The 20712-nt window shown below is 44.8% G+C and overlaps 1 protein-coding gene across 2 annotated transcripts; it reads right to left on the bottom strand.

Annotated features, from left to right (window-relative positions):
* Positions 1–1218: 1218 nt before the first annotated feature.
* Positions 1219–19754, bottom strand: trim23 (tripartite motif containing 23). Of its 2 annotated transcripts, none has more exons than XM_084324016.1 (11): positions 19625–19754; positions 17102–17264; positions 16390–16514; positions 15022–15369; positions 13416–13598; positions 7526–7741; positions 4568–4702; positions 3875–4004; positions 3645–3755; positions 2813–2937; positions 1219–1889 (listed from the first exon to the last, which is right to left on the bottom strand). In XM_084324016.1, exons 1-11 carry the CDS (start codon positions 19718–19720, stop codon positions 1710–1712), a joined length of 1812 nt encoding a protein of 603 aa, XP_084180142.1. In that variant the 5' UTR covers positions 19721–19754; the 3' UTR covers positions 1219–1709. The 2 variants fall into 2 exon arrangements, with proteins under 2 accessions (XP_084180142.1, XP_084180143.1); XM_084324017.1 differs by having other exon boundaries at positions 1223–1889; positions 15022–15300.
* Between the last annotated feature and the right edge of the window lie 958 nt (positions 19755–20712).

The raw sequence follows: 20712 nt of genomic DNA, 5'->3' as shown, positions 1-20712 counted from the left end.
GTATACTCTATAATATACTGTAGTAAATATACTGTAGTGTATATACTGTAGTCACTGCGCTGAACTGTTACATCCATCTCCGTTTCACACACCACATGCAATTTGGACTGGATTAAGATGTCGTTTTTACGCTCCGCCAATTTTGTAATCCGTCGACCTTTTGAGAAATATTGATCTGCTGAGACATCCAACTTATCAGGCAAAAATAAATGGCAAGTTATAATACTCCTCACCTTGCACAATACATACCGTGTAGACTAGCGTGGGTTTCTGAATCATCGGTTATAGGTTACGGTCACACGCGGTGGGTGGCTACGGGTGAGTAACGGATGAAATATAAAAAAATACCGACACAATTCACCGCGTCGGGGCACAAAAGAGGAGCTCGAGCTTTTTTTACATGACACAATGAGTCAGTTGACTAGAGACGACGGTTTGATGCCGCTCATCGTGTAAAAGGATTAGTCGGAACAAACAAACAAGAAATCAGCAACAAGTTGGGTTAGGCCTGGTTATGATTGATCAGCCTTCTACACCTAGCGTCGGGTTGGAGTGGGAGTCTGTGGTTAATAAGCCACAACACGTTACAGCCCCGGCTTCCATATCGGATTGAGCACATTTTATATTCACACAAGAGCGTTGGGGTTAGTGGGTTAAGGGCCCAGGCTTAAGATTTATAGACCGTGTCTCTCGGTACGTTATGTGGCTTCATCCCGTGCTCTCGTTCCCCCTCGCGTCCACCACGGTAGCGGATGACGTGGTGCATGTATCACCGGTGGAAGAAGAGACGAGGACACAGAAAGACACTGGACACCAGGGTGGAGCCGACTGGCCGTGGTCGGGGCGTCTCGTTCGTCTGCGTGTCGGGGGTCGTGAGGGACGGGGATCTTGTGACCGACGGGGCTTTGACAACGAAAGTCAACAGGGAGGGGAAGGGAGAGGACAGCGACAAGGGGGACAGGGGGAAGGGAGAGGACAGCCACCAGGGGGAAGGGAGAGGACAGCCACCAGGGGGAAGGGAGAGGACAGCCACCAGGGGGAAGGGAGAGGACAGCCACCAGGGGGACAGGGAGAGGACAGCCACCAGGGGGAAGGGAGAGGACAGCCACCAGGGGGAAGGGAGAAGACAGCGACAAGGGGGAAGGGAGAGGACAGCCACCAGGGGGAAGGGAGAGGACAGCCACCAGGGGGACAGGGAGAGGACAGCCACCAGGGGGAAGGGAGAGGACAGCCACCAGGGGGAAGGGAGAGGACAGCCACCAGGGGGAAGGGAGAGGACAGCCACCAGGGGGACAGGGAGAGGACAGCCACCAGGGGGAAGGGAGAGGACAGCCACCAGGGGGAAGGGAGAGGACAGCCACCAGGGGGACAGGGAGAGGACAGCCACCAGGGGGAAGGGAGAGGACAGCCACCAGGGGGAAGGGAGAAGACAGCGACAAGGGGGATAGGGGGAAGGGAGAGGACAGCCACCAGGGGGAAGGGAGAGGACAGCCACCAGGGGGAAGGGAGAGGACAGTCACCAGGGGGAAGGAGAGGACAGCCACCAGGGGGAAGGAGAGGACAGCCACCAGGGGGAAGGGAGAGGACAGCCACCAGGGGGAAGGGAGAGGACAGCCACCAGGGGGAAGGGAGAGGACAGCCACCAGGGGGAAGGGAGAGGACAGCCACCAGGGGGACAGGGGGACGGGGGGGAGGACGAGGTGAGCGCTTTAAGCCACGTCCAGGACGCCGGCGGCGACCAGCTGTCTGGAGAGCCAGTCCAGGCCCTCATGGAGGCCCATCCCGCTGCGGGCGTCGCAGCCCTGGACGTGCCAGCTCCTCCCACAGCACAGCTTGTGGAGGCTCAGCAGCTCCGTCATCTCTTCCACGGACACGGCGCCCGGGACGTCCTGCAGGGAGACACAGGGTGACACGCTCGTTTTACTCAATGGAGGACAGAGAATTCAAACGATGGCTCCTCAATACACTTAACAGAAGACTTGGTTTGTCAGTGTTGGGTTAATGCTTGACTACGTTTCACATCTACATCGATAATGAAGTCCGATAACAAGTTGTAACCACTCCAGACGGATAGCCAAGTCAGGATTTAACAGAGAAGCTGGTCACAGTTAAAACACTAATGGGTTTAAAACATAGTCATTAAACCAATAAACAGCAGATAGGTTTCTTCATTCACTTCCAGACTAGATTAGTTGGCTACCAGTCATGTCATTGTGCTGAAACAATGTCACACGCACAAATATTTGGTATTTAACCAAATGAGCACATTCAGCCATAGACTTATACGGCTGGAGAGCTAATGGATGGAGAGCTAACGGATGGTGAGCTAACGGCTGGAGAGCTAACGGCTGGTGAGCTAACGGCTGGAGAGTTAACGGATGGTGAGCTAACGGCTGGAGAGCTAACTGATGGTGAGCTAACGGATGGAGAGCTAACGGATGGAGAGCTAACGGATGGTGAGCTAACGGCTGGAGAGCTAACGGATGGAGAGCTAACGGATGGAGAGCTAACGGATGGTGAGCTAACGGATGGAGAGCTAACGGATGGTGAGCTAACGGCTGGAGAGCTAACGGATGGAGAGTTAACGGATGGAGAGCTAACGGATGGAGAGCTAACGGATGGTGAGCTAACGGATGGAGAGCTAACGGATGGAGAGCTAACGGATGGAGAGCTAACGGATGGTGAGCTAACGGATGGAGAGCTAACGGATGGTGAGCTAACGGCTGGTGAGCTAACGGCTGGAGAGCTAACGGATGGAGAGCTAACGGCTGGAGAGCTAACGGATGGTGAGCTAACGGCTGGAGAGCTGCACCTGTTTGTTGGCGAAGATGAGCAGCAGGGCGTCTCTCAGCTCCTTCTCAGTCAGCAGCTTGGCGAGCTCGCTGTGGGCCTCCATCAGACGGTCCCTGTGGCAGCTGTCAATCACAAACACCACCGCTGCACGCGCACAAGGGAGGGACAGGAGACGCACAAGGGGGGGGGGGGGGGGGGAGAGACGCACAGGGGGGGGGGACAGGAGACACACAAGGGGGGGGGACAGGAGACGGGGCCTATTAATAAGAACCTACTCAATGTAAACTATCCACATACATTTAGTCATTTAGCTGAACGTTTTTATCCAAAGCCACTTACAAGTTGTGTACAACAAGTCAGCAGGAAGGGTACAACTCTGGCAACTAAGGGTCAGTATAGTCAGTAACATTGTTCGTTAAACAGTGTCGAACTTGAGTGCTACAGTCTTGAGTGCATAGTAGTATAGACATATTAGTATAGTAGGTAGTAATATCTGCAAGGTAGATTCCTTAACCCATTGAAGCTGGGAAACACATTTGTGTGTATATGGAGGCTATATAATGCATTATTAGCAGGCGTTTTAGGTCAAAATGGGTTAAGAGTGCATACTAGTGAAAGACAGTACAAGGTTAGTATTTATGTCTTACAGTTTATTTCTTAAAGTACTCCAATCCTTTGACTTTTGGGACATTTTGTTGTGCTACAAAATGCATTTATTGTTTTGAGATCTGCTCCAAGCGCTCAAAAAGGGGGATGGATATCTCTGAGGCCACTGTATGGTGAGTAGATCAGTATGAAGTCTACATAATATTATTAATATATTCACGGTGGAGATAAGTATTAGCTCATACCTTGTGTGTTAAGGTAGTAGTGCTTCCAGAGGGGTCTCAGCTTGTGTTTTCCACCCACGTCCCAGATAGTGAACTTCAAGTTCTTGTACTCGACCGTCTCTACGTTGAAACCTTGAAAAGAAAAGATTATGTAAAAAAAAGAAATAATAAAGCGCTTATGACTAAAAACAATGTATTCATGTGACTAGAGATAAACGGATATGGATGAACGTTATGATGAACTAATTTACCTATGGTGGGGATGGGCTGCATGAACTCGTCTTGTTTGAGCTTGAAGAGGATGGTGGTCTTTCCAGCCGAGTCCAGCCCCAGCGTCACCACCCGGATCTCCATCTTTGGACCGATGTGAACCCGGTTGTCCTGGGAAAGGGAAAAAATTTCCTGATTGAAATTTATTCATCTTTTTTATTATTATAATTTCCTGAATTTACCAAAGGGGATCAATAAAGGAATGTCTTATCTTAAATATTATTTATCTTTTTTTAAACGGGTGAAGAAATAATCCATATATTATCTCCTATTGATGCACGTTCAGCCATAGACTTATCCCACCACAAACCACCTAGGCCAGTCCTTTGTGCCAGTAGCCATCAGGCTCCACAACCGTGGGCACAGACTGCTGCCAATTGCTGGAGAACTTGAGAACTGTTAGGACTATCTGACTCTTAATAATAAACACTGTTAGGAGGAATGTCTGGCTCTTAATAATAAACACTGTTACGACTATCTGGCTCTTAATAATAAACACTGCACAGACTATTATCATTACTACTTGCACTTTGTTCTATGTTCTATTATTATTATTATTACTACCTATCCTACCTATATTCCCCCTCCATGCTGCTATGACACCTGAATTTCCCAGAGGGGATTAATAAAGGGACACTTGACTTGAGGCTTGACTGTGGGTAGGGACAGAGTACCTTAGTGAAGGTGACAGGGATGCCCGCGTCCAGCTGGATGTGATCTGCCAACTCAGTGAACTGGTGCTGTTGCTTCTGAAGAGTCTCAAGCAGCCGGTTAATCTCCTGCTTTGCCAACACCACCCTGCAGTCATCCTGCAGTGGAAAGAGACCCAGAAATATCAGACATAACTCCGAACCATGTGTATATCATTTGTAATATTTCTAGTGAGTCTTAGAAAGGTGCTGTACGTGCTCTACATTCTGACAGCCATCACTGATGTAGTGTTTGGTCAGTAACATGGGTCTACAAGTCCCTCCTGCTCTGCAGTAATCACAAAATAAACTTCCTGGTATCCCATTCCCACTTTATCCAATCAGGAGAGAGAACCCTAGATATTTTACATTATTTACTTATTTCAAGAAATCTTGCCAAGCCAGATTTGGTGGCAGACTATTTTACTTGTTTCAAGAATGTAGAGCCATTATTTTAACAAACTAAAAAAATGCCTTTAATAGAGCGTTTCCAAGTTCAAATGTAAACGATTTATGGAAAACTATTTGGCAGTCTGAAAATGTTAATCAGACACTGGGGAAAAGTGACAGGTACTCAGGCCAGGGTTTTGAAGTATTCAGATTAACAAGCGGTTCAGAATCGTTGCCCTTCATTAGGTCAGAAGGGGAACACAGGCAATAAATTGGCTTTAATTAATTGAATTAGCTGTGCTTTTTGGCACCAAGAAAGCTGTCTACCTAATGTACTGCTGTACTGCCACGTAGGGGTGTAACGGTACACAAAATCCACAGTTCGGTACGTACCACGGTTCAGTTATCCATTTATTTATTTAACTGTATTAAACAATATAAAACGAATTGGCCATAATTTACTGAGCAAACTAAGGCTTACTGCTGTAACCTACTAATAACATTTAAAGTAAATCTGAAGATTATTATATAGCAGATGCCTTGGATAAGTCGTGGACAACTGTAGCGTGTGCTCGTTTATACAGAGCTGGTATGACTTGCTGGCTGAAATACGGACGAGAGGGAACTAGGTAGCAGGGCTCTATTACTTTTAACATGTGCTTAAACCCTGTGTTCTCGACAACGGAGTATGGTCGCAGATCTGCTGCTATAAAAACACCTATGGCGTTTGTTATTGCTTTGGCCCGGTCTGAATTAATAGCGAGATGCTGCTTGAATGCCACGGGGAGCTGGGTTTGCACTAGGGTCTGTTTCTTCCTTGTACCAGTGATATTCACATTCGGGTGATGCCGTTTCAAATGCGTGATAAAGTGCCTTGCATCACAGTCACGAAAGGCTACGTGCCGGCATTGTTCAACTTTATTGTACCGTTACACCCTCTGCCAGTATGTACAGGTTGGATAAACAGGCTGAACAGGATGAAATAATCTATTTAAAACTTGTGTGTTGCTACATCCATCCATCAAAAACAACATGTTTAATACAAGGGAAGAAAGGGCTGGAAAAAAATAATAAGGGCACAAGGAGTTGGTTTTATTATTATTATTATTCCATTTCCAACACACATAGGGAACTAAACCCTACTGCAAGTGTTGGTTTTATTATTCTGTTTCCGCCATAAGTACCATCATCATAAATGTGGAACTTTTTCTATACATGATCATTGTGTATCGAATGAAGAAAACCCTGCACACACTACAACGTATATTGTGCCAGTTAGGATAGCTTGTGTATACTGCCCCTTGTGTATACTGATACTCTTGAATACTGTTTACTTTTACTCATAGTATGTATATATATATACACATACACATTTATTCAGATTCAAATTCTTTATTTCCTATATCTATTGTAACATATAATGTAATCGATAGGGCATATAGACAGTCATCTTCACCTTTGTTTACTGCGTTTATATTTCTCATATTTTTATATTCAGAGTTAATTATATTATATTTATTTCTCATATCAAATCAAATGCATTTGTATAACCCGGAATCACAACTAATTGCCCCCATGGGCTTCACAGATCAAGAAGATTCAGAACAAGAACCACCATAAAATCCACATTTGAAACACCCCCAGAATATTGCGATAACATTTGCATAAATGTTTACAAGTAACATAAAATTACTTATTTGCAATGAAATGTCGATCAATAAATTATCAAAAGGAATTACAACAGGGAGGGATTGCTATTTATTTTTTCATCTACATTAATTAACTGAGCTGTAATAATTAACATAAACAGAGATTCAGTGTCTTCCAATACTGTTAGTCACTGGAGTACTAATTCTAACCCATTAACTGTCAAACTAAATGGATGTTTGAAAAAAAGCTGCCAGATTTTACAGCCAGTAAGCTAGCTACACATGCAGGCGACAGTGGCTCAGGAGGTAGAGCGGCCATCTGGTAATCGGAAGGTGCCCGGTTCGATTCCCGCACCTCCCAGCAGCATGTCGAAGTGTCCTTGAGCAAGACACTTAACCCCCAACTGCTCCTGATGAGCAGGTTGGCACCTTGCATGGTCGCCTCCGGTGTGTGAATTTATATAGCAGCTTTTAAAGCGCTTTACAATTTGTTCCTCACATTTTACCCATTCACTCACACACATTCACACACTGACGGCAGAGGCAACCACGCAAGGTGCCAACCTGCTCATCGGGAGCAGTTAGGGGTTAAGTGTCTTGCTCAAGGACACTTCGACACGCTGCCCGGGAGGAGCGCCGGGAATCGAACCGGGAACCTCCGGACCTGCTCTGCCTCCCAAGCCACTTCTCCACTGTACTATAATTATATTCTATGACCTGTATCATGTCTTCTACTACCTGTACCTCCCCTCCCCCATGCTGCCTGAATTTCCCCAGGGGGATCAATAAAGGAATATCTTATCTTAGCATTATCCTGAAGGAAGACAGGATGAGTAACATTAATTAAAAGTCATGGGGAAATCAAGCGAGAGCGATGCTCGCGGACGGCCGTATGGTCCCCTACCTGTTGCAGGGTCTTCTCACAGTGCAGGCAGGCGGTGGACACCTGGGACAGCAGGATGGTCATGTCCTCCTGCTGCTGCCGGAGCCAGATGAGCCGCTCCCGGACGTGGGCGTCCACCACGCTCAGGGCCATCTCCTCCTGCCGGCACAGGGTCTCGTGGAGGTCTGCGAAGTAGGCCCGGACGCAGGTGCGCGCACTCTCCGCCGTGCCAGGGACCTGGGGGGAGGCAGACCAGAGTTCCATTCGATTCTTTATTTAACTTTATTTACCTCGAACACAACAAAACGTACACAGAGCCATGAGACAGTGGCTCAGGAGGTTTCAAACTTTTTTATTTATTTATTCTCGAAAAGACAATTGAGGTCACCCCCATTTTTCTTTTTTTTTCTTTTTACTTTTTTTTTTTAGCGTTTATTGCTTTTCTGGTCAAGCATGACCGACAGAAACAGGTTGAAATGGGATGTAGAGCAGGGGAAGACATTCTGAGAAATGACGGCGGGTCCGGGAATCGAACTCGTGTCCCAGATCCGTGACGAGCACGGTTTTCCCCGACGCAGAAATAGCGCCGAGATATGCGGTGAGCTACGGGAGCTCCCCAGGTCACCCCCATTTTCAATGTCGTCGAGACATTAGAGCAGTCGTGTGGTAATCTGAAGGTCCCCCAGTTCGATTCCAAGCTCTTCCCAGCAGTGTGTTGAAGTGTCCTTGAGCAAGACCCCTAGCCCTAACTGCTCCCGATGAGCAGGTTGGCACCTTGCATGGTCGCCTCTGCCATGAATTAATTATCTGGTATTAATGTGTGAGTGAATGTGAGGCATAAATTGTAACGTGCTTTGGATAAAAGGAGATTCATTTACCATAACAAATCAAGGATGAGTTGGAGAAGGAACAGAAGGAAGCACAGCGTATCTAGTCCTGCCCCTTTCTTACAATATCCCAACATTTAAAATAAAACTTTACAAGTATTACCTAAGTGAGAGAAAATAATTATAATAATAAAATAATGTTAATAAAAAACAACAAGACTACTATTATTTTCTGTTTTGAAAAAATCAAATGTCAAGATAGACCGCGCTCTCAAAATTCGACACTGGGTGCTGAAATCCCATTAAGTAATATATAAAAAAGAAGCAGTGAAGCTGGACCAGCACTCTCAGGTTCAAGTATTTAATGGCAGCCTGAAACAAACATGTTTCGGAATTACTTATTCCTTCGTCAGTGTTATAGCTTGCAAGTTATAACACTGACGAAGGAATAAGTAATTCCGAAACATGTTTGTTTCAGGCTGCCATTAAATACTTGAACCTGAGAGTGCTGGTCCAGCTTCACTGCTTCTTTTTTATATTCCGTTTTGAAGAAATCAAAACATTCCCTGAGAGCAACTGTCTATAAAGTTCATGCCAATGTTCACCAAACCAATGTTCAAAACATTGGCGATTAGGGTGCAGCGAAAATTCGGCCACCGAAAGTTTTCGGCCGAAAATGGCCTTTCGGCTTTCGGCCGAAAGAGTTTTTTCACCGAAAATATATCACCGAAACAGAAGCAACCTAACGCGTGTTGTTGTGATGATGTCATTAAAACGCGGATTCATTACATGCGTGCTGTGAGCTCTTCAGTCCGCCTTTTCCTTAATGATAAGCAAGCAGTGCAAGAATGCGGAAGCATTCTACCGTAGTGGCGTGCGGTAATGCGCCTTTCATTTTCCGCCGCCCAGCGCCCGTGCGTGCACCGGCGGCGGCGTGCTCGCTCAGGTGCGTGCGTGCGCCGGCGTGCTCGCGCGAGGTGCCCGCGCATGCGCATGAGATCCCGCCTTGGTTCGACACGAGCGGAGCTCAATATATATAAGTCACCGCCCCTTATTCAGTATCTAGAAATAGCTCAATTGGCAGGACTACATGGCTGTGGATCCTATGGCTCGTTTGCTGGTGAGTTAGAATCCCATCGAATATTTTTTTTTTAACGTGATTTTTTTTTTTAACGTGTATTCTTTCGCCGGTTAAGGTTAGGCATGGTTAAGGTTAAGGTTAAGGTTAGGCATTGTTTCGGAGTTGGTTAAGGTTAGAACGGTTAAGTTTAGGCGCTGTTAAGGAGCTGGTTAAGGTTAGAGTTTGTCAAAGAGAATGGCAATATAATTTCTATGGTTAAGGTTAGGCATGGTTAAGGTTAAGGTTAGGCATTGTTTCGGAGTTGGTTAAGGTTAGAACGGTTAAGTTTAGGCGCTGTTAAGGAGCTGGTTAAGGTTAGAGTTTGTCAAAGAGAATGGCAATAGACAGCCTATTTCCGCGCGACAGCTCCCAAAGCGGGCCTGAAAAGAAAGGCGCTTTACCGTAGTGGCGTGCGGTGACGAATGCTTCCGCATTTTTGCACTGCTTGCTTATCATTAAGGTAGACGCCTTCAGTCCTGCGTGATACTCCTCTTCCTCTTGGGACTCGGGAGCAATGCATCTCCTCGGGAGTCGCGCTGTTTCTACAGTATGTAAACTCCGCGCGCAACAAGTCCAATAAATGCGTCTTTAACATACTTTATCCTTATTTACTATATATATCACTGAGTGATCTAATATGCATATTATTCAGAGCGAGAGGGGGAGGGATTGTTTCTCTCACATTGACGCTGTCTGTCCTGCGTGATACTCCTCTTGGGACTCGGGAGCAATGCATCTCCTCGGGAGTCGCGCTGTTTCTACAGTATGTAAACTCCGCGCGCAACAAGTCCAATAAATGCGTCTTTAACATACTTTATCCTTATTTACTATATATATCACTGAGTGATCTAATATGCATATTATTCAGAGCGAGAGGGGGAGGGATTGTTTCTCTCACATTGACGCTGTCTGTCCTGCGTGATACTCCTCTTGGGACTCGGGAGCAATGCATCTCCTCGGGAGTCGCGCTGTTTCTACAGTATGTAAACTCCGCGCGCAACGAGTCCAATAAATGCGTCTTTAACATACTTTATCCTTATTTACTATCACCGAGTGATCTAATATGCATATTATTCAGAGCGAGAGGGGGAGAGATTGTCTCTCTCTCTCTCTCTGATTGATTGATTGAAAACTGTATTAACAGATTGCAGAATGGGTACAATACAGTACAGCTCAATACACACAATTGTTAAGGGGATGCAGACCAGAGAAAGTCTTTCGTCTTGTTTACATCAGGGTCCCCCATTTTCAATTCATCAGGACATATATGACATACACAGGCACGTGCACACATAGAGGCCAAGGGGGGCCTGAGCACCTGCCTTTTTGAGCCTCATCAAAAAAGTGCCCTTTTTGAAAAAAAAAAAAAAAAATGTTTTACCGTTCCGCATATAGACTGCCCTTCCAACTGAAAAATGTCAGGATATAATCAAAATATTAGGTAAAGAGAGAGATGCCCCATATTCCATTGCAGTTTGCACGGCCTCCTCAGCGTGCCTCTCCGCGGACCTATATATTTTATGCATAGCGTGGGTGGTGATGATGATGATGATAGAAACCGCTGTTGAATGCTGGTATTACACTCATTGAGGGACACGAAGAAGTCAAGTCCGATGGGATTTGGGAATCTCAAATACAAATCGGGATTGGAATAAAAAATGCATTTATATTAAACAATACAGAATATACAGCACTTCTTGGGGTCTGTAGGGTAAGCACTTATTCCCTCCCCCCTGAACATTTATGGAGATGTGTGGGCCTTTTAAGTCAGTGATAAAAGTGTCTTTCAAGGATAAGTGAGCTCCTGCACTGATTATTATAGTTCAATATTCAATATTTGATCACCAAAAACCCCCAAAAAGCATAAAAAGGGGGCTCCGCCCGGAAAGGGCCCTTGAAAATCGCCCACGCGCGCTACCTGTACGTGCGCTCGGTTTATATATACACAAGTGTAGTGCCCTTTTCAGCCTTTGAGCACCTGCCCCTCTAAAGTCCTGTGCACGTCCCTGGACATACATGTCAGATAGACAGTACTGCTACATCTATACATTTATGACATACCAGATTTGCAAATACAGTACTGTTTGTGATACAAAAAGACCCATAATAGTGATTATTTATTATTTAAGTTAAGTTTAGCCATAATCATATATTTTTCCATAATCAGGTAGCTAAACAACATTGGTAAAAAAAAATTCTATTCTATGAATCATTTTCGGCCTTTCGGCTTTCGGTTTTCGGCCAACTGTTTCCTATTTTCGGTATCGGTTTCGGCCAAGAATTTCCCATTCGGTGCATCCCTAGCGATTAGATTAGATTCAAATGTATTGTCATCATACAGCACAAATACAGAGGTCTGGCATCTAACCAGAGTGCAAATGAAGCAGTAAAGTGCAATAGTAATATACAATGTACATTAAACTAGATATAAATTAGTACTACCGAGTAATAGTGCTAATCAGATCTATGTAGAGAGTTGTAGTATTAATATGTCCAGTGACACTATGGCAGTGGTAGTAAGTAGCAGTGTTGGGCAAGTTACTTTTAAAAAGTAACTAGTTACTTCTTCCAAAAAGTAACTAAATTACTTACTCAGTTACAAATTCTAAAAGTAACTAGTTATTTCAGAAAGTAACTATTGCGTTACTTTCAAGTAATTTTTTTTTACATAAACAACATACACAAATCTAAACTATTTTAATGTTGCTGTGGGACAAAGTGAGACTAGCCTCCAATCAAATGCCATGTATGTAGATATTATTATAATTACTATGTTTATATAGTGGATCATACAAATACAATAGATGTTTTGGAACTTTTGATATCATGCATTGCCCCTCAACAGGCCACAACTGGGCAACAATAAATTATGCTTGTTAAGCACTATACCAAAAATAAATAACAAATATATACTGATTGATTGAACATTTTAATTAACAGATTGCAGAATGGGTACAGTACAGTACACACACTTGTTAAGGGGATGCAGACCAGAGAAAGACTTTCGTCTTGTTTACATCAGGGTCCCCCATTTTCAATTCATGACATTTATGACATACACAACATACAGATATAAGAATCTAATCTAATCATCTAAACAAATCTAATCATGACATTTAAGACATGCATGACATACAGATATATATATATATCTCTGACTCTGAGCACCTGAAGACTGTGCTATTAAACCAGGAAGTGCAACACTATGTCAGCAGAGTAGAGCCTCCACTACTGCAGTGCAACAAGAGTGAACAAAAAACACTCATGGTCCCGCGGTCTGTCATTGACTGCTCGCTTGTGTTGTTCGTTTTGGATTATTTGGCCGCCAAACCAACTATCAAAACGTACACGGACCGCGGTCTCACGCTGACTGAGTCGCTCGTGTTGTGGCGCTGTGTGTCAGACTCTAGAGGCACCCGCCCACCTCTACCTTTGATTGGCTTACCATGACATTTTACTCAACCTCAGCCAATCGCGCACTGAGGTTGGCTGAGAAGGACAGTATGCCTCTCGGCGCAGAGATCTTTCTGATGAAAAAAAAAAAGCTTCAATCATAGACAGTAACGCGCCGCATTTTTTGGCACTAACGGTAACAGCGTTATTAAGATTGGACAAGTAATCCGTTAGATTACTAGTTACTGAAAAAACTAACGCCGTTAGTAACGCCGTTCTTTATAACGCCATTACTCCCATCACTGGTAAGTAGGTAAGAGATATGTACACGTATAGATATAGTATCTAAATATATGTAAAAAGTATTATGTGCAGGTATGTACAGACAGATATATATATATATATATATATATATATATATACAGCATTATTAAGACCCAGGATATACTAGACATGTAAACTCACCCATGCTGTGAATAATATCACCAGATTATGGCTTAATCCCATCTGTAAAATACCCGGCATGCAGAAACTCAATAGATGAAATTATTCGAATGACTCCAGGTCTCACATGTTCTGTGTGGGCCATGCTGATCCCATCCTCCACCATCTGCTCCCCTCCTTCTATCTGCTGCACAATGACCACCAGCTTCCTGGAGTACTCAGACACCTCCTCTGTGAAGGTCCGGATGCAGTGGGCCATGTCCAGGATGGACGCACGGATCTGACTGGCTTCAGCCTCAAGGACAGCATGCTAAAAAAGAAAAGCGGAGCCATGATCATACCTTGTGATACAAGTATACGAGTATAGCTACTGTACTTAAGATGTTGCACTTGATTTAGGAGTTGTTCCAGGGTGGGGAAACGCTGGTAAAAATCTGGTTGTGGCTGGTACATTTATATACCGTATCATTTTTGGCAGTCACACAGAACCACAATCTTTAGGAATCTCCTTACTGTCTTTTACTATTATGTACCTTACTACTATTCTTATACTACTACTGCCCATCATGCTAATTATGTCTATATTACTATGCACTCAAGAGTGTAACACTCAAGTTCGACACTTTTTTTTATCCACTTTTTCTCCCTTTTCTGTTTTTTTCTCCCATCCCAATTTAGTCGTGCCAATTCCCCCCTCCCGTCTTGATCGTTGCTCGCATGTGCCCCCCACTGGTCGGTCGTAGGGAGGGTTGAAGAATCTATCGCATGTCCCCTCCGATACATGCAGTCAGCCAGCCACTTTTTTTCACCTGCCAGCGCGGACTCTCATTGGCGAGGTGTAACGTGTGGGAGGCTCACACTACCCTCGACATCTCCTGTCCTTGCTGTGCAGGCGCCCTGAGCGACCTGTAGGAGTCGCTGTTTACAATGACCAGATTACCACCCATCGACTTCCCTCCCGCTGACTCTGCCAATTGAGTCAGTATGACGGCCGGCCCAAGCCGGAGGCAACGCTGACAGCCGGATTCGATACCGGTGTCTCACACGTTGGTGACGAGCGCTTAGACCGCTGCGCCACCCAGCCGCCAGGTTCGACACTATTTGACGATCAATACCACTGACCCTTAGCTGCCAGAGTTGTACCCCTCCTGCTGACTTGTTCTGTAATCGGTAAGTCGCTTTGGATAAAAGCATCAGCTAAATGACTAAATGTAAAATGTACCCATGTCTGTACATTGTGCCCCTGCTGCTTTGGATAAAAGCGTTCAGCTAAATGACTAAATGTACCCATGTCTGTACCTTGTACCCCTGGTGCTTTGGATAAAAGCGTTCAGCTAAATGACTAAATATACCCATGTCTGTACCTTGTGCCCCTGGTGCTTTGGATAAAAGCGTTCAGCTAAATGACTAAATATACCCATGTCTGTACCTTGTGCCCCTGGTGCTTTGGATAAAAGCGTTCAGCTAAATGACTAAATATACCCATGTCTGTACCTTGTGCCCCTGGTGCTTTGGATAAAAGCGTTCAGCTAAATGACTAAATGTACCCATGTCTGTACCTTGTGGCCCTGGTGCTTTGGATAGAAGCTAAATGACTAAATGTACCCATGTCTGTACCTTGTGGCCCTGGTGCTTTGGATAGAAGCTAAATGACTAAATGTACCCATGTACGTACCTTGTGGCCCTGCTGCTTTGGATAGAAGCTAAATGACTAAATGTACCCATGTCTGTACCTTGTGGCCCTGGTGCTTGCCGTACTCCTTGCACACGCAGCACATGAGCGGCCCCGGCTGGCAGGCGTCCTCCAGGCAGACGAACTCGATGGCGTGCACCTGGTGCTGCAGGCACAGCGTCTTCTCGTGGGGCTTGTCGGCCAGCGGCACGCGCCGGTGCTTGGCCAGGGTGCGCGTGGAGTGCGTGAGCTGGGAGCAGTCGGCGCACAGGTGCGTGGCGCACACCGTGCAGTACATGGAGGCCGTGTGGCTCTCGTCCTCGTCGCAGCGGATGACGCACTGGAACGAGAGGAGGACACTTTGAGAAGGAGGAGGGGCGCCGCGCCTGTGAAGACGATTCGCCATTTGCTAGTGAAATGAGATGAAACGAAAACTGGACTTTGAAGAAGCCTTTATTTGTAGTCATGCAGCAACACACACATGAGATGGGCAACACATATAGGACACACAGACAGTGCTGCACGATTCATCTAATCACAATGGACCTATCTCAAACCCTGCCCTCTTTTCTTGATCCTCCAATCACAACTGTCGCTTGCCTCGGACAAACAAAGCTTGTCCGAGGCAAGAGACCGTTGTGATTGGAGGATCAAGAAAAGAGGGCAGGGTTTGAGATAGGTCTATTGCAATCACGATGTCGGCCCGTGCAATTACGTAACCGCAAAAAGGGCTGCGATTTAATTAAATAAGTGTGTGTGTGTGTGTGTGTGTGCTGAATGCATGCGAGTGAAAGCCTGCAGCTTCTCTCATTAAATGTCCAAATCTGAGCCGTTATAGAGTATTATATGCATATACGCATTATATTTGCGCACATAGGGTAGGAAATGCTGCCGTCACAAAATGGTTAGGAAAAGTTAGACGTAGGTAGTACCTACTTACTGGTCACAGGAGTTTTCAATAACGTTTGGATGGTAATCCCATTTTGTGAATACATGTATATTGAAACAACATATTTGTTGGCAGATGGCTCCTTCTTATCAACACTGCTATCTAACGTTAGTTAGAAGTGTGCAACCTGTGTAGCGTAATATAACTTGGGTGTTCTGCTGGGAAAGACCGTCGGCGTTCATCACTGCATACAACTTGGTTTAATTCAAAAGGCATGCGATTCAGGGATGAAAAAGTAACTATGGGAGGCTGCTGGGGTCAAATCGAGAAAATGAACGTGTTAATATTGACAGTCCTATTTTTTAAATATAAAAATCACATGTGGTTAAGTTTGTATGTTTGAGTTGAGAAATAAAAAGATCAGAAATCTCTGCATTTTCCTCGATAACCAAGACTCATGACACCATTTACTTATTATATCGGAATTGCAATATTGTCCACAATAAATCACACGGTAAAATGACTGAATAATGCTCTTACTTCTCCCATGCCTTTGAGGAGGACGTGCTCTGCCATGCCAGACTGGCTGGAAGCCCCATTCTGCAGCCGCTCCAAGAGTTCAAGCAGAGCAAAGTTCTTCTTCAGACCCCAAACTCCAGAGTCCCCTGGAGCAGATCAGGACAAAGACAGACAACGTACTTCAACATAAAGAACATTTCTACCTCAATGAGCAGCAACCTTGATCAGCTTTAAATTACACCTCTCCTTTTTGTGAAGACACTTGACCCATGTGCCTTGCGATCTTCAGTGTCTTATCCAAATAATACTTTTTCAGTGGATTCATTATTATTATTAATAATAAACTTTATTTATATACCGGTAGCACCTTTTATACAAGAATTGCAGCCCAACGTGCTTCACAGCGGTAATGTAGACATAAAATAGACACAGGCATAAAATGTGCATAAAATGTACTAAATAAAAGCAATGCATAAAGTGCAGACATAAAATAGACACGCTCATTTTTTTTTTTTGCCATTCGGATTTTATTTCCTGCAATATTTATAACATCTCTGCTTTGGCGTTTAACAAACATTAGATTTAAGGAGGTCCATCGGCACAATAACAATGGGAAACACAATTCCACAGATTTGTTCATTCGATTATTTGATGAGTCGACAAATTGTCCTATGGCAATTAGTTGACTTTCTTTTCATGTGTATTTTCAGGTCAGCCGTACAGCAGAACTCACCCAGCCCAGTGACCTGTCTGTCGAAGGGGCAGCGCACCGCTCTGCCATGGAGCGGCAGCCTGGTAAGACAATCATGGCAAACTGTATGACCACAGAGTAGAAGACGAGGGACCTTATCCCCTTGGAGAGAGAACACGTCTTCACACACTCCGCACTCAAGCACCTGGAAATAAAGAAAGACATACAATAGAGGCTTTTCACACAATGTTCAGAATGCCCTTTTTTCCTCCATGTTGGAAGAGACAACAGTTGCTATGTGCAAAAAACATTTGCTATGCGTAATACATGAGAAACATATTAACAGAAATGTGAACATTATGTGTCTTATTGCTGGATGTGGTAAACAAATCACAGTGTAACAGTAATATGCTTTTCCAATGTTTCACCTACTCTACCGCTGTACATAAATTAGGCATTTTCTTTTTGAAGTGGTTACAGGCAGCCATATTGGAAGAAAGAACTACACAAGCACTCCGTACAATTCCTCTATTACGGTACATTTATTAAATAGTATTCTTGGTCGCATCATGTTGTGTGATTGATTATCACAACATTGGCCAATGAGCTGTGGTATTGAGCCATATTGCATCACAAAACACATCATGAGGACACTATGATGAATGTGTAACTAACCACACCAGTCGATTTTGGTGGGCATACAATTAGATTCAAACGTATTGTCATTATACAGCACAAGTACAGTACAACGAAAAGAAGCTTGACATCCAACCAGAGTGCAAATGTGACAGTAAAGTGCAACCATGGGCGACCGGGCCTTCTGCTCGGCTGCTCCTCGCCTGTGGAATGCCATCCCTGACTACCTGAAAGCACCACACCACTGTTTCTTTTAAAAGAGGACTAAAAACGTACCTCTTCACAAAAGCCTTCTCTTAGTTTTAACCTTTTTATACATGTTTATTACATGGCGTTTTCACATTCGCCGAAATGCTTGCTTGTGATTGGTCAATAGCCCCCCGACAGCGGTCATAATTTTTCAATAATGACCGCTGTGGGACAATAATGACCGATGTGCGCAGCTGTTCGCAATCAAGCCCACATCAGTGCAGCAAATCAGACACACCTGCCGCGGCTGCACTGACAGCGGAGTGTGTGTAGATTACAGCGGAGCCAGAACAGAGGCTGCCCGCGATAATAATAATCACTTTATTTGGGCTGACAGAGCCACAGAACTGCGATTTGTCAAATGAATTAGGTATATTGTTAGTAAGTTAGCCATGTAATAAGCGGGATAATGTATAGCTTTACTCGGTCATTGTCGCAAAATAATTGACCTTCACTGACGTTTAAAACACCTCGCCGAAGCGGCTCGGTATTTTAAACTACGTGTCGGTCAATTATTTTGCGACAATGACCTCGTAGCTATACATTATCCCTTACGTAACGGATGGTATCGTGAAGCGCAGTCAAGAAGGGCTGGGGTGAGTAGCGGTGCTATGGGTTAAACTCACTCTCAGTGATATTACACTATGGTAGTAAGTCATACAGGCCAGCAGTGTAACTAGTAAGAGTAGGTAAGGGATATGTAGATATGTAAACAGGATTATGCAGGTATGTACAGACAGATGTGGATATATATACATACGGTAAGAATAAATATATATGGGGTATACAGGCATTATTGTACATGCTATCATACAGTTATATAGGTGAACAAGTTGCATGAAATTAATGCACGCACACATTTATCAAGACTGTCAAGAGACTGTCACAGTCATAAATGTATAGATGTAGCAGTACTGTCTATCTGTATGTCATGTAGTATGTCATGTTATGATGAATTGAAAATGGGGGGCCCTGATGTAAACAAGACGAAAGTCTTTCTCTGGTCTGCATCCCCTTAACAATTGTATGTTTTAAGCTGTACTGTACTCATTCTGCAATCTGTTAATAAAGTTATCAATCAATCAGTCCTGTCGACCTACAGCATTTTGTTTACACCACGGAACGAATACACACACAGGACCGGCGCTGCACCTCGCCAGACTGGTAGTGCCACTCTGCCAAAGTGGCTGATTGATTGACATTTTTATTAACAGATTGCAGAATTGGTACAGTACAGTACGGCTCAATACACAATTAAGGGGATGCAGACCAGAGAAAGACTTTCGTCTTGTTTACATCAGGGTCCCCCATTTTCAATTCATCATAACTATAAGGTTGGCTGGCTAACGTCGTTAGCAGCACGACAGGTAAACTAGCATGCAGCCAATACGGGCCCGGCGTTTTATTAATAACCGGCACCGAACGAAGAAGAGATTAGTAACCATTGCATTATTTATTAGTAGCAACAGTTCGCATTTGCCAACTTTAGATGTAGCGTTAGCAGCACGGTCATCATCCAGGCTCAAGAAAGGCCGACAGTTAGCTCTGTGACGTCACAAACCCTCCTCACGTCAACGCAGCCAGGAACCCGCCGTCCCTGCTGCGACGACTTTCTCCAAGCAATACAGTGCTTTCTAATATCCATGCACACGGTTCTTCACAGTAAGAATATATACCGACCTTTACTGTACTTCCATTCGCTGCCCTCCCTCGAATACACGGCTCCATCGTCCCTGCGGCGCCCTGCTTGTTTATGCCCACAGCGGCGGCGGCCATTGTTGTTGGACTAAACCACTTCGACGGCGACGGGGGGGGGGGGGGGGGGGTCAGATGATGATCACTGTGATGATTATTAACCGTCAGCTCGTCTTACCGCCGCGACTGCAACTTACTGCTGTAAAACATTGAGATGTTACTGAAGATGGTCGTGTCTTGTTTTTTGTGCCTGGCGATAGGTGTCTGACGTGTTTTAATAGTGATACATCTCAACAGAGACTAGTAATATAAAATATTAGTATTCTCCCCAGTGTGAACATGGAACTGTCCGTCAGCTGTTTCGCACCCTGAACTGTGTGTGTGTGTGTGTGTGTGAGATTTGTACTTTTTATTTTATTTATTTTCAGACCATTCCATGAGCATAACAAATGTTATTGAAGGACACAATAAATGTTTAGTCCATTTAAAAAGCAATGTAGGGCAAAATGAATTGCCTAATTAATAGCGCTATATTTTATACCCAGTTTAATCACCTGTACATTGTATAATTGCACTTTACCGTTCGTTACATTTACACTCTGGTTGGATGCCAAACTTATTTTTGTTGTACTGTACTTGTGCTGTATGAAGACAATACATTTTAATCTAATCTAATATTTTTGTCACGTCTCTTTTCAGGTAACCGATGTCTCAATCACAACAATCCGGACCTCTGGAGGGTGGCACCAACACCCTGAACGCCCCCCTGGGGGGTGGTACTAACACTCTCTGAGCGCCCCCTAGGGGCTGGTACCACACCAACACTCTCTGAACGCCCCCTGGGGGGTGGTACTACCAACACTCTCTGAACGCCCCCTGGGGGGTGGTACCACACCAACACTCTCTGAACGCCCCCTGGGGGGTGGTAACAACACTCTCTGAACGCCCCCTGGGGGGTGGTACCAACACTCTCTGAACGCCCCCTGGGGGGTGGCACCACACCAACACTCTCTGAACGCCCCCTGAGGGGTGGTACCACACCAACACTCTCTGAACACCCCCTGGGGTGTGGT

Source organism: Notolepis coatsorum (assembly GCF_963971535.1).
Source record: "Notolepis coatsorum genome assembly, chromosome: 11".
NCBI classification, from domain to species: Eukaryota; Metazoa; Chordata; class Actinopteri; order Aulopiformes; family Paralepididae; genus Notolepis; species Notolepis coatsorum.
The sequence above is the reverse complement of the archived record's forward strand: the minus strand, read 5'-3'. Positions and strand labels throughout refer to the sequence as shown.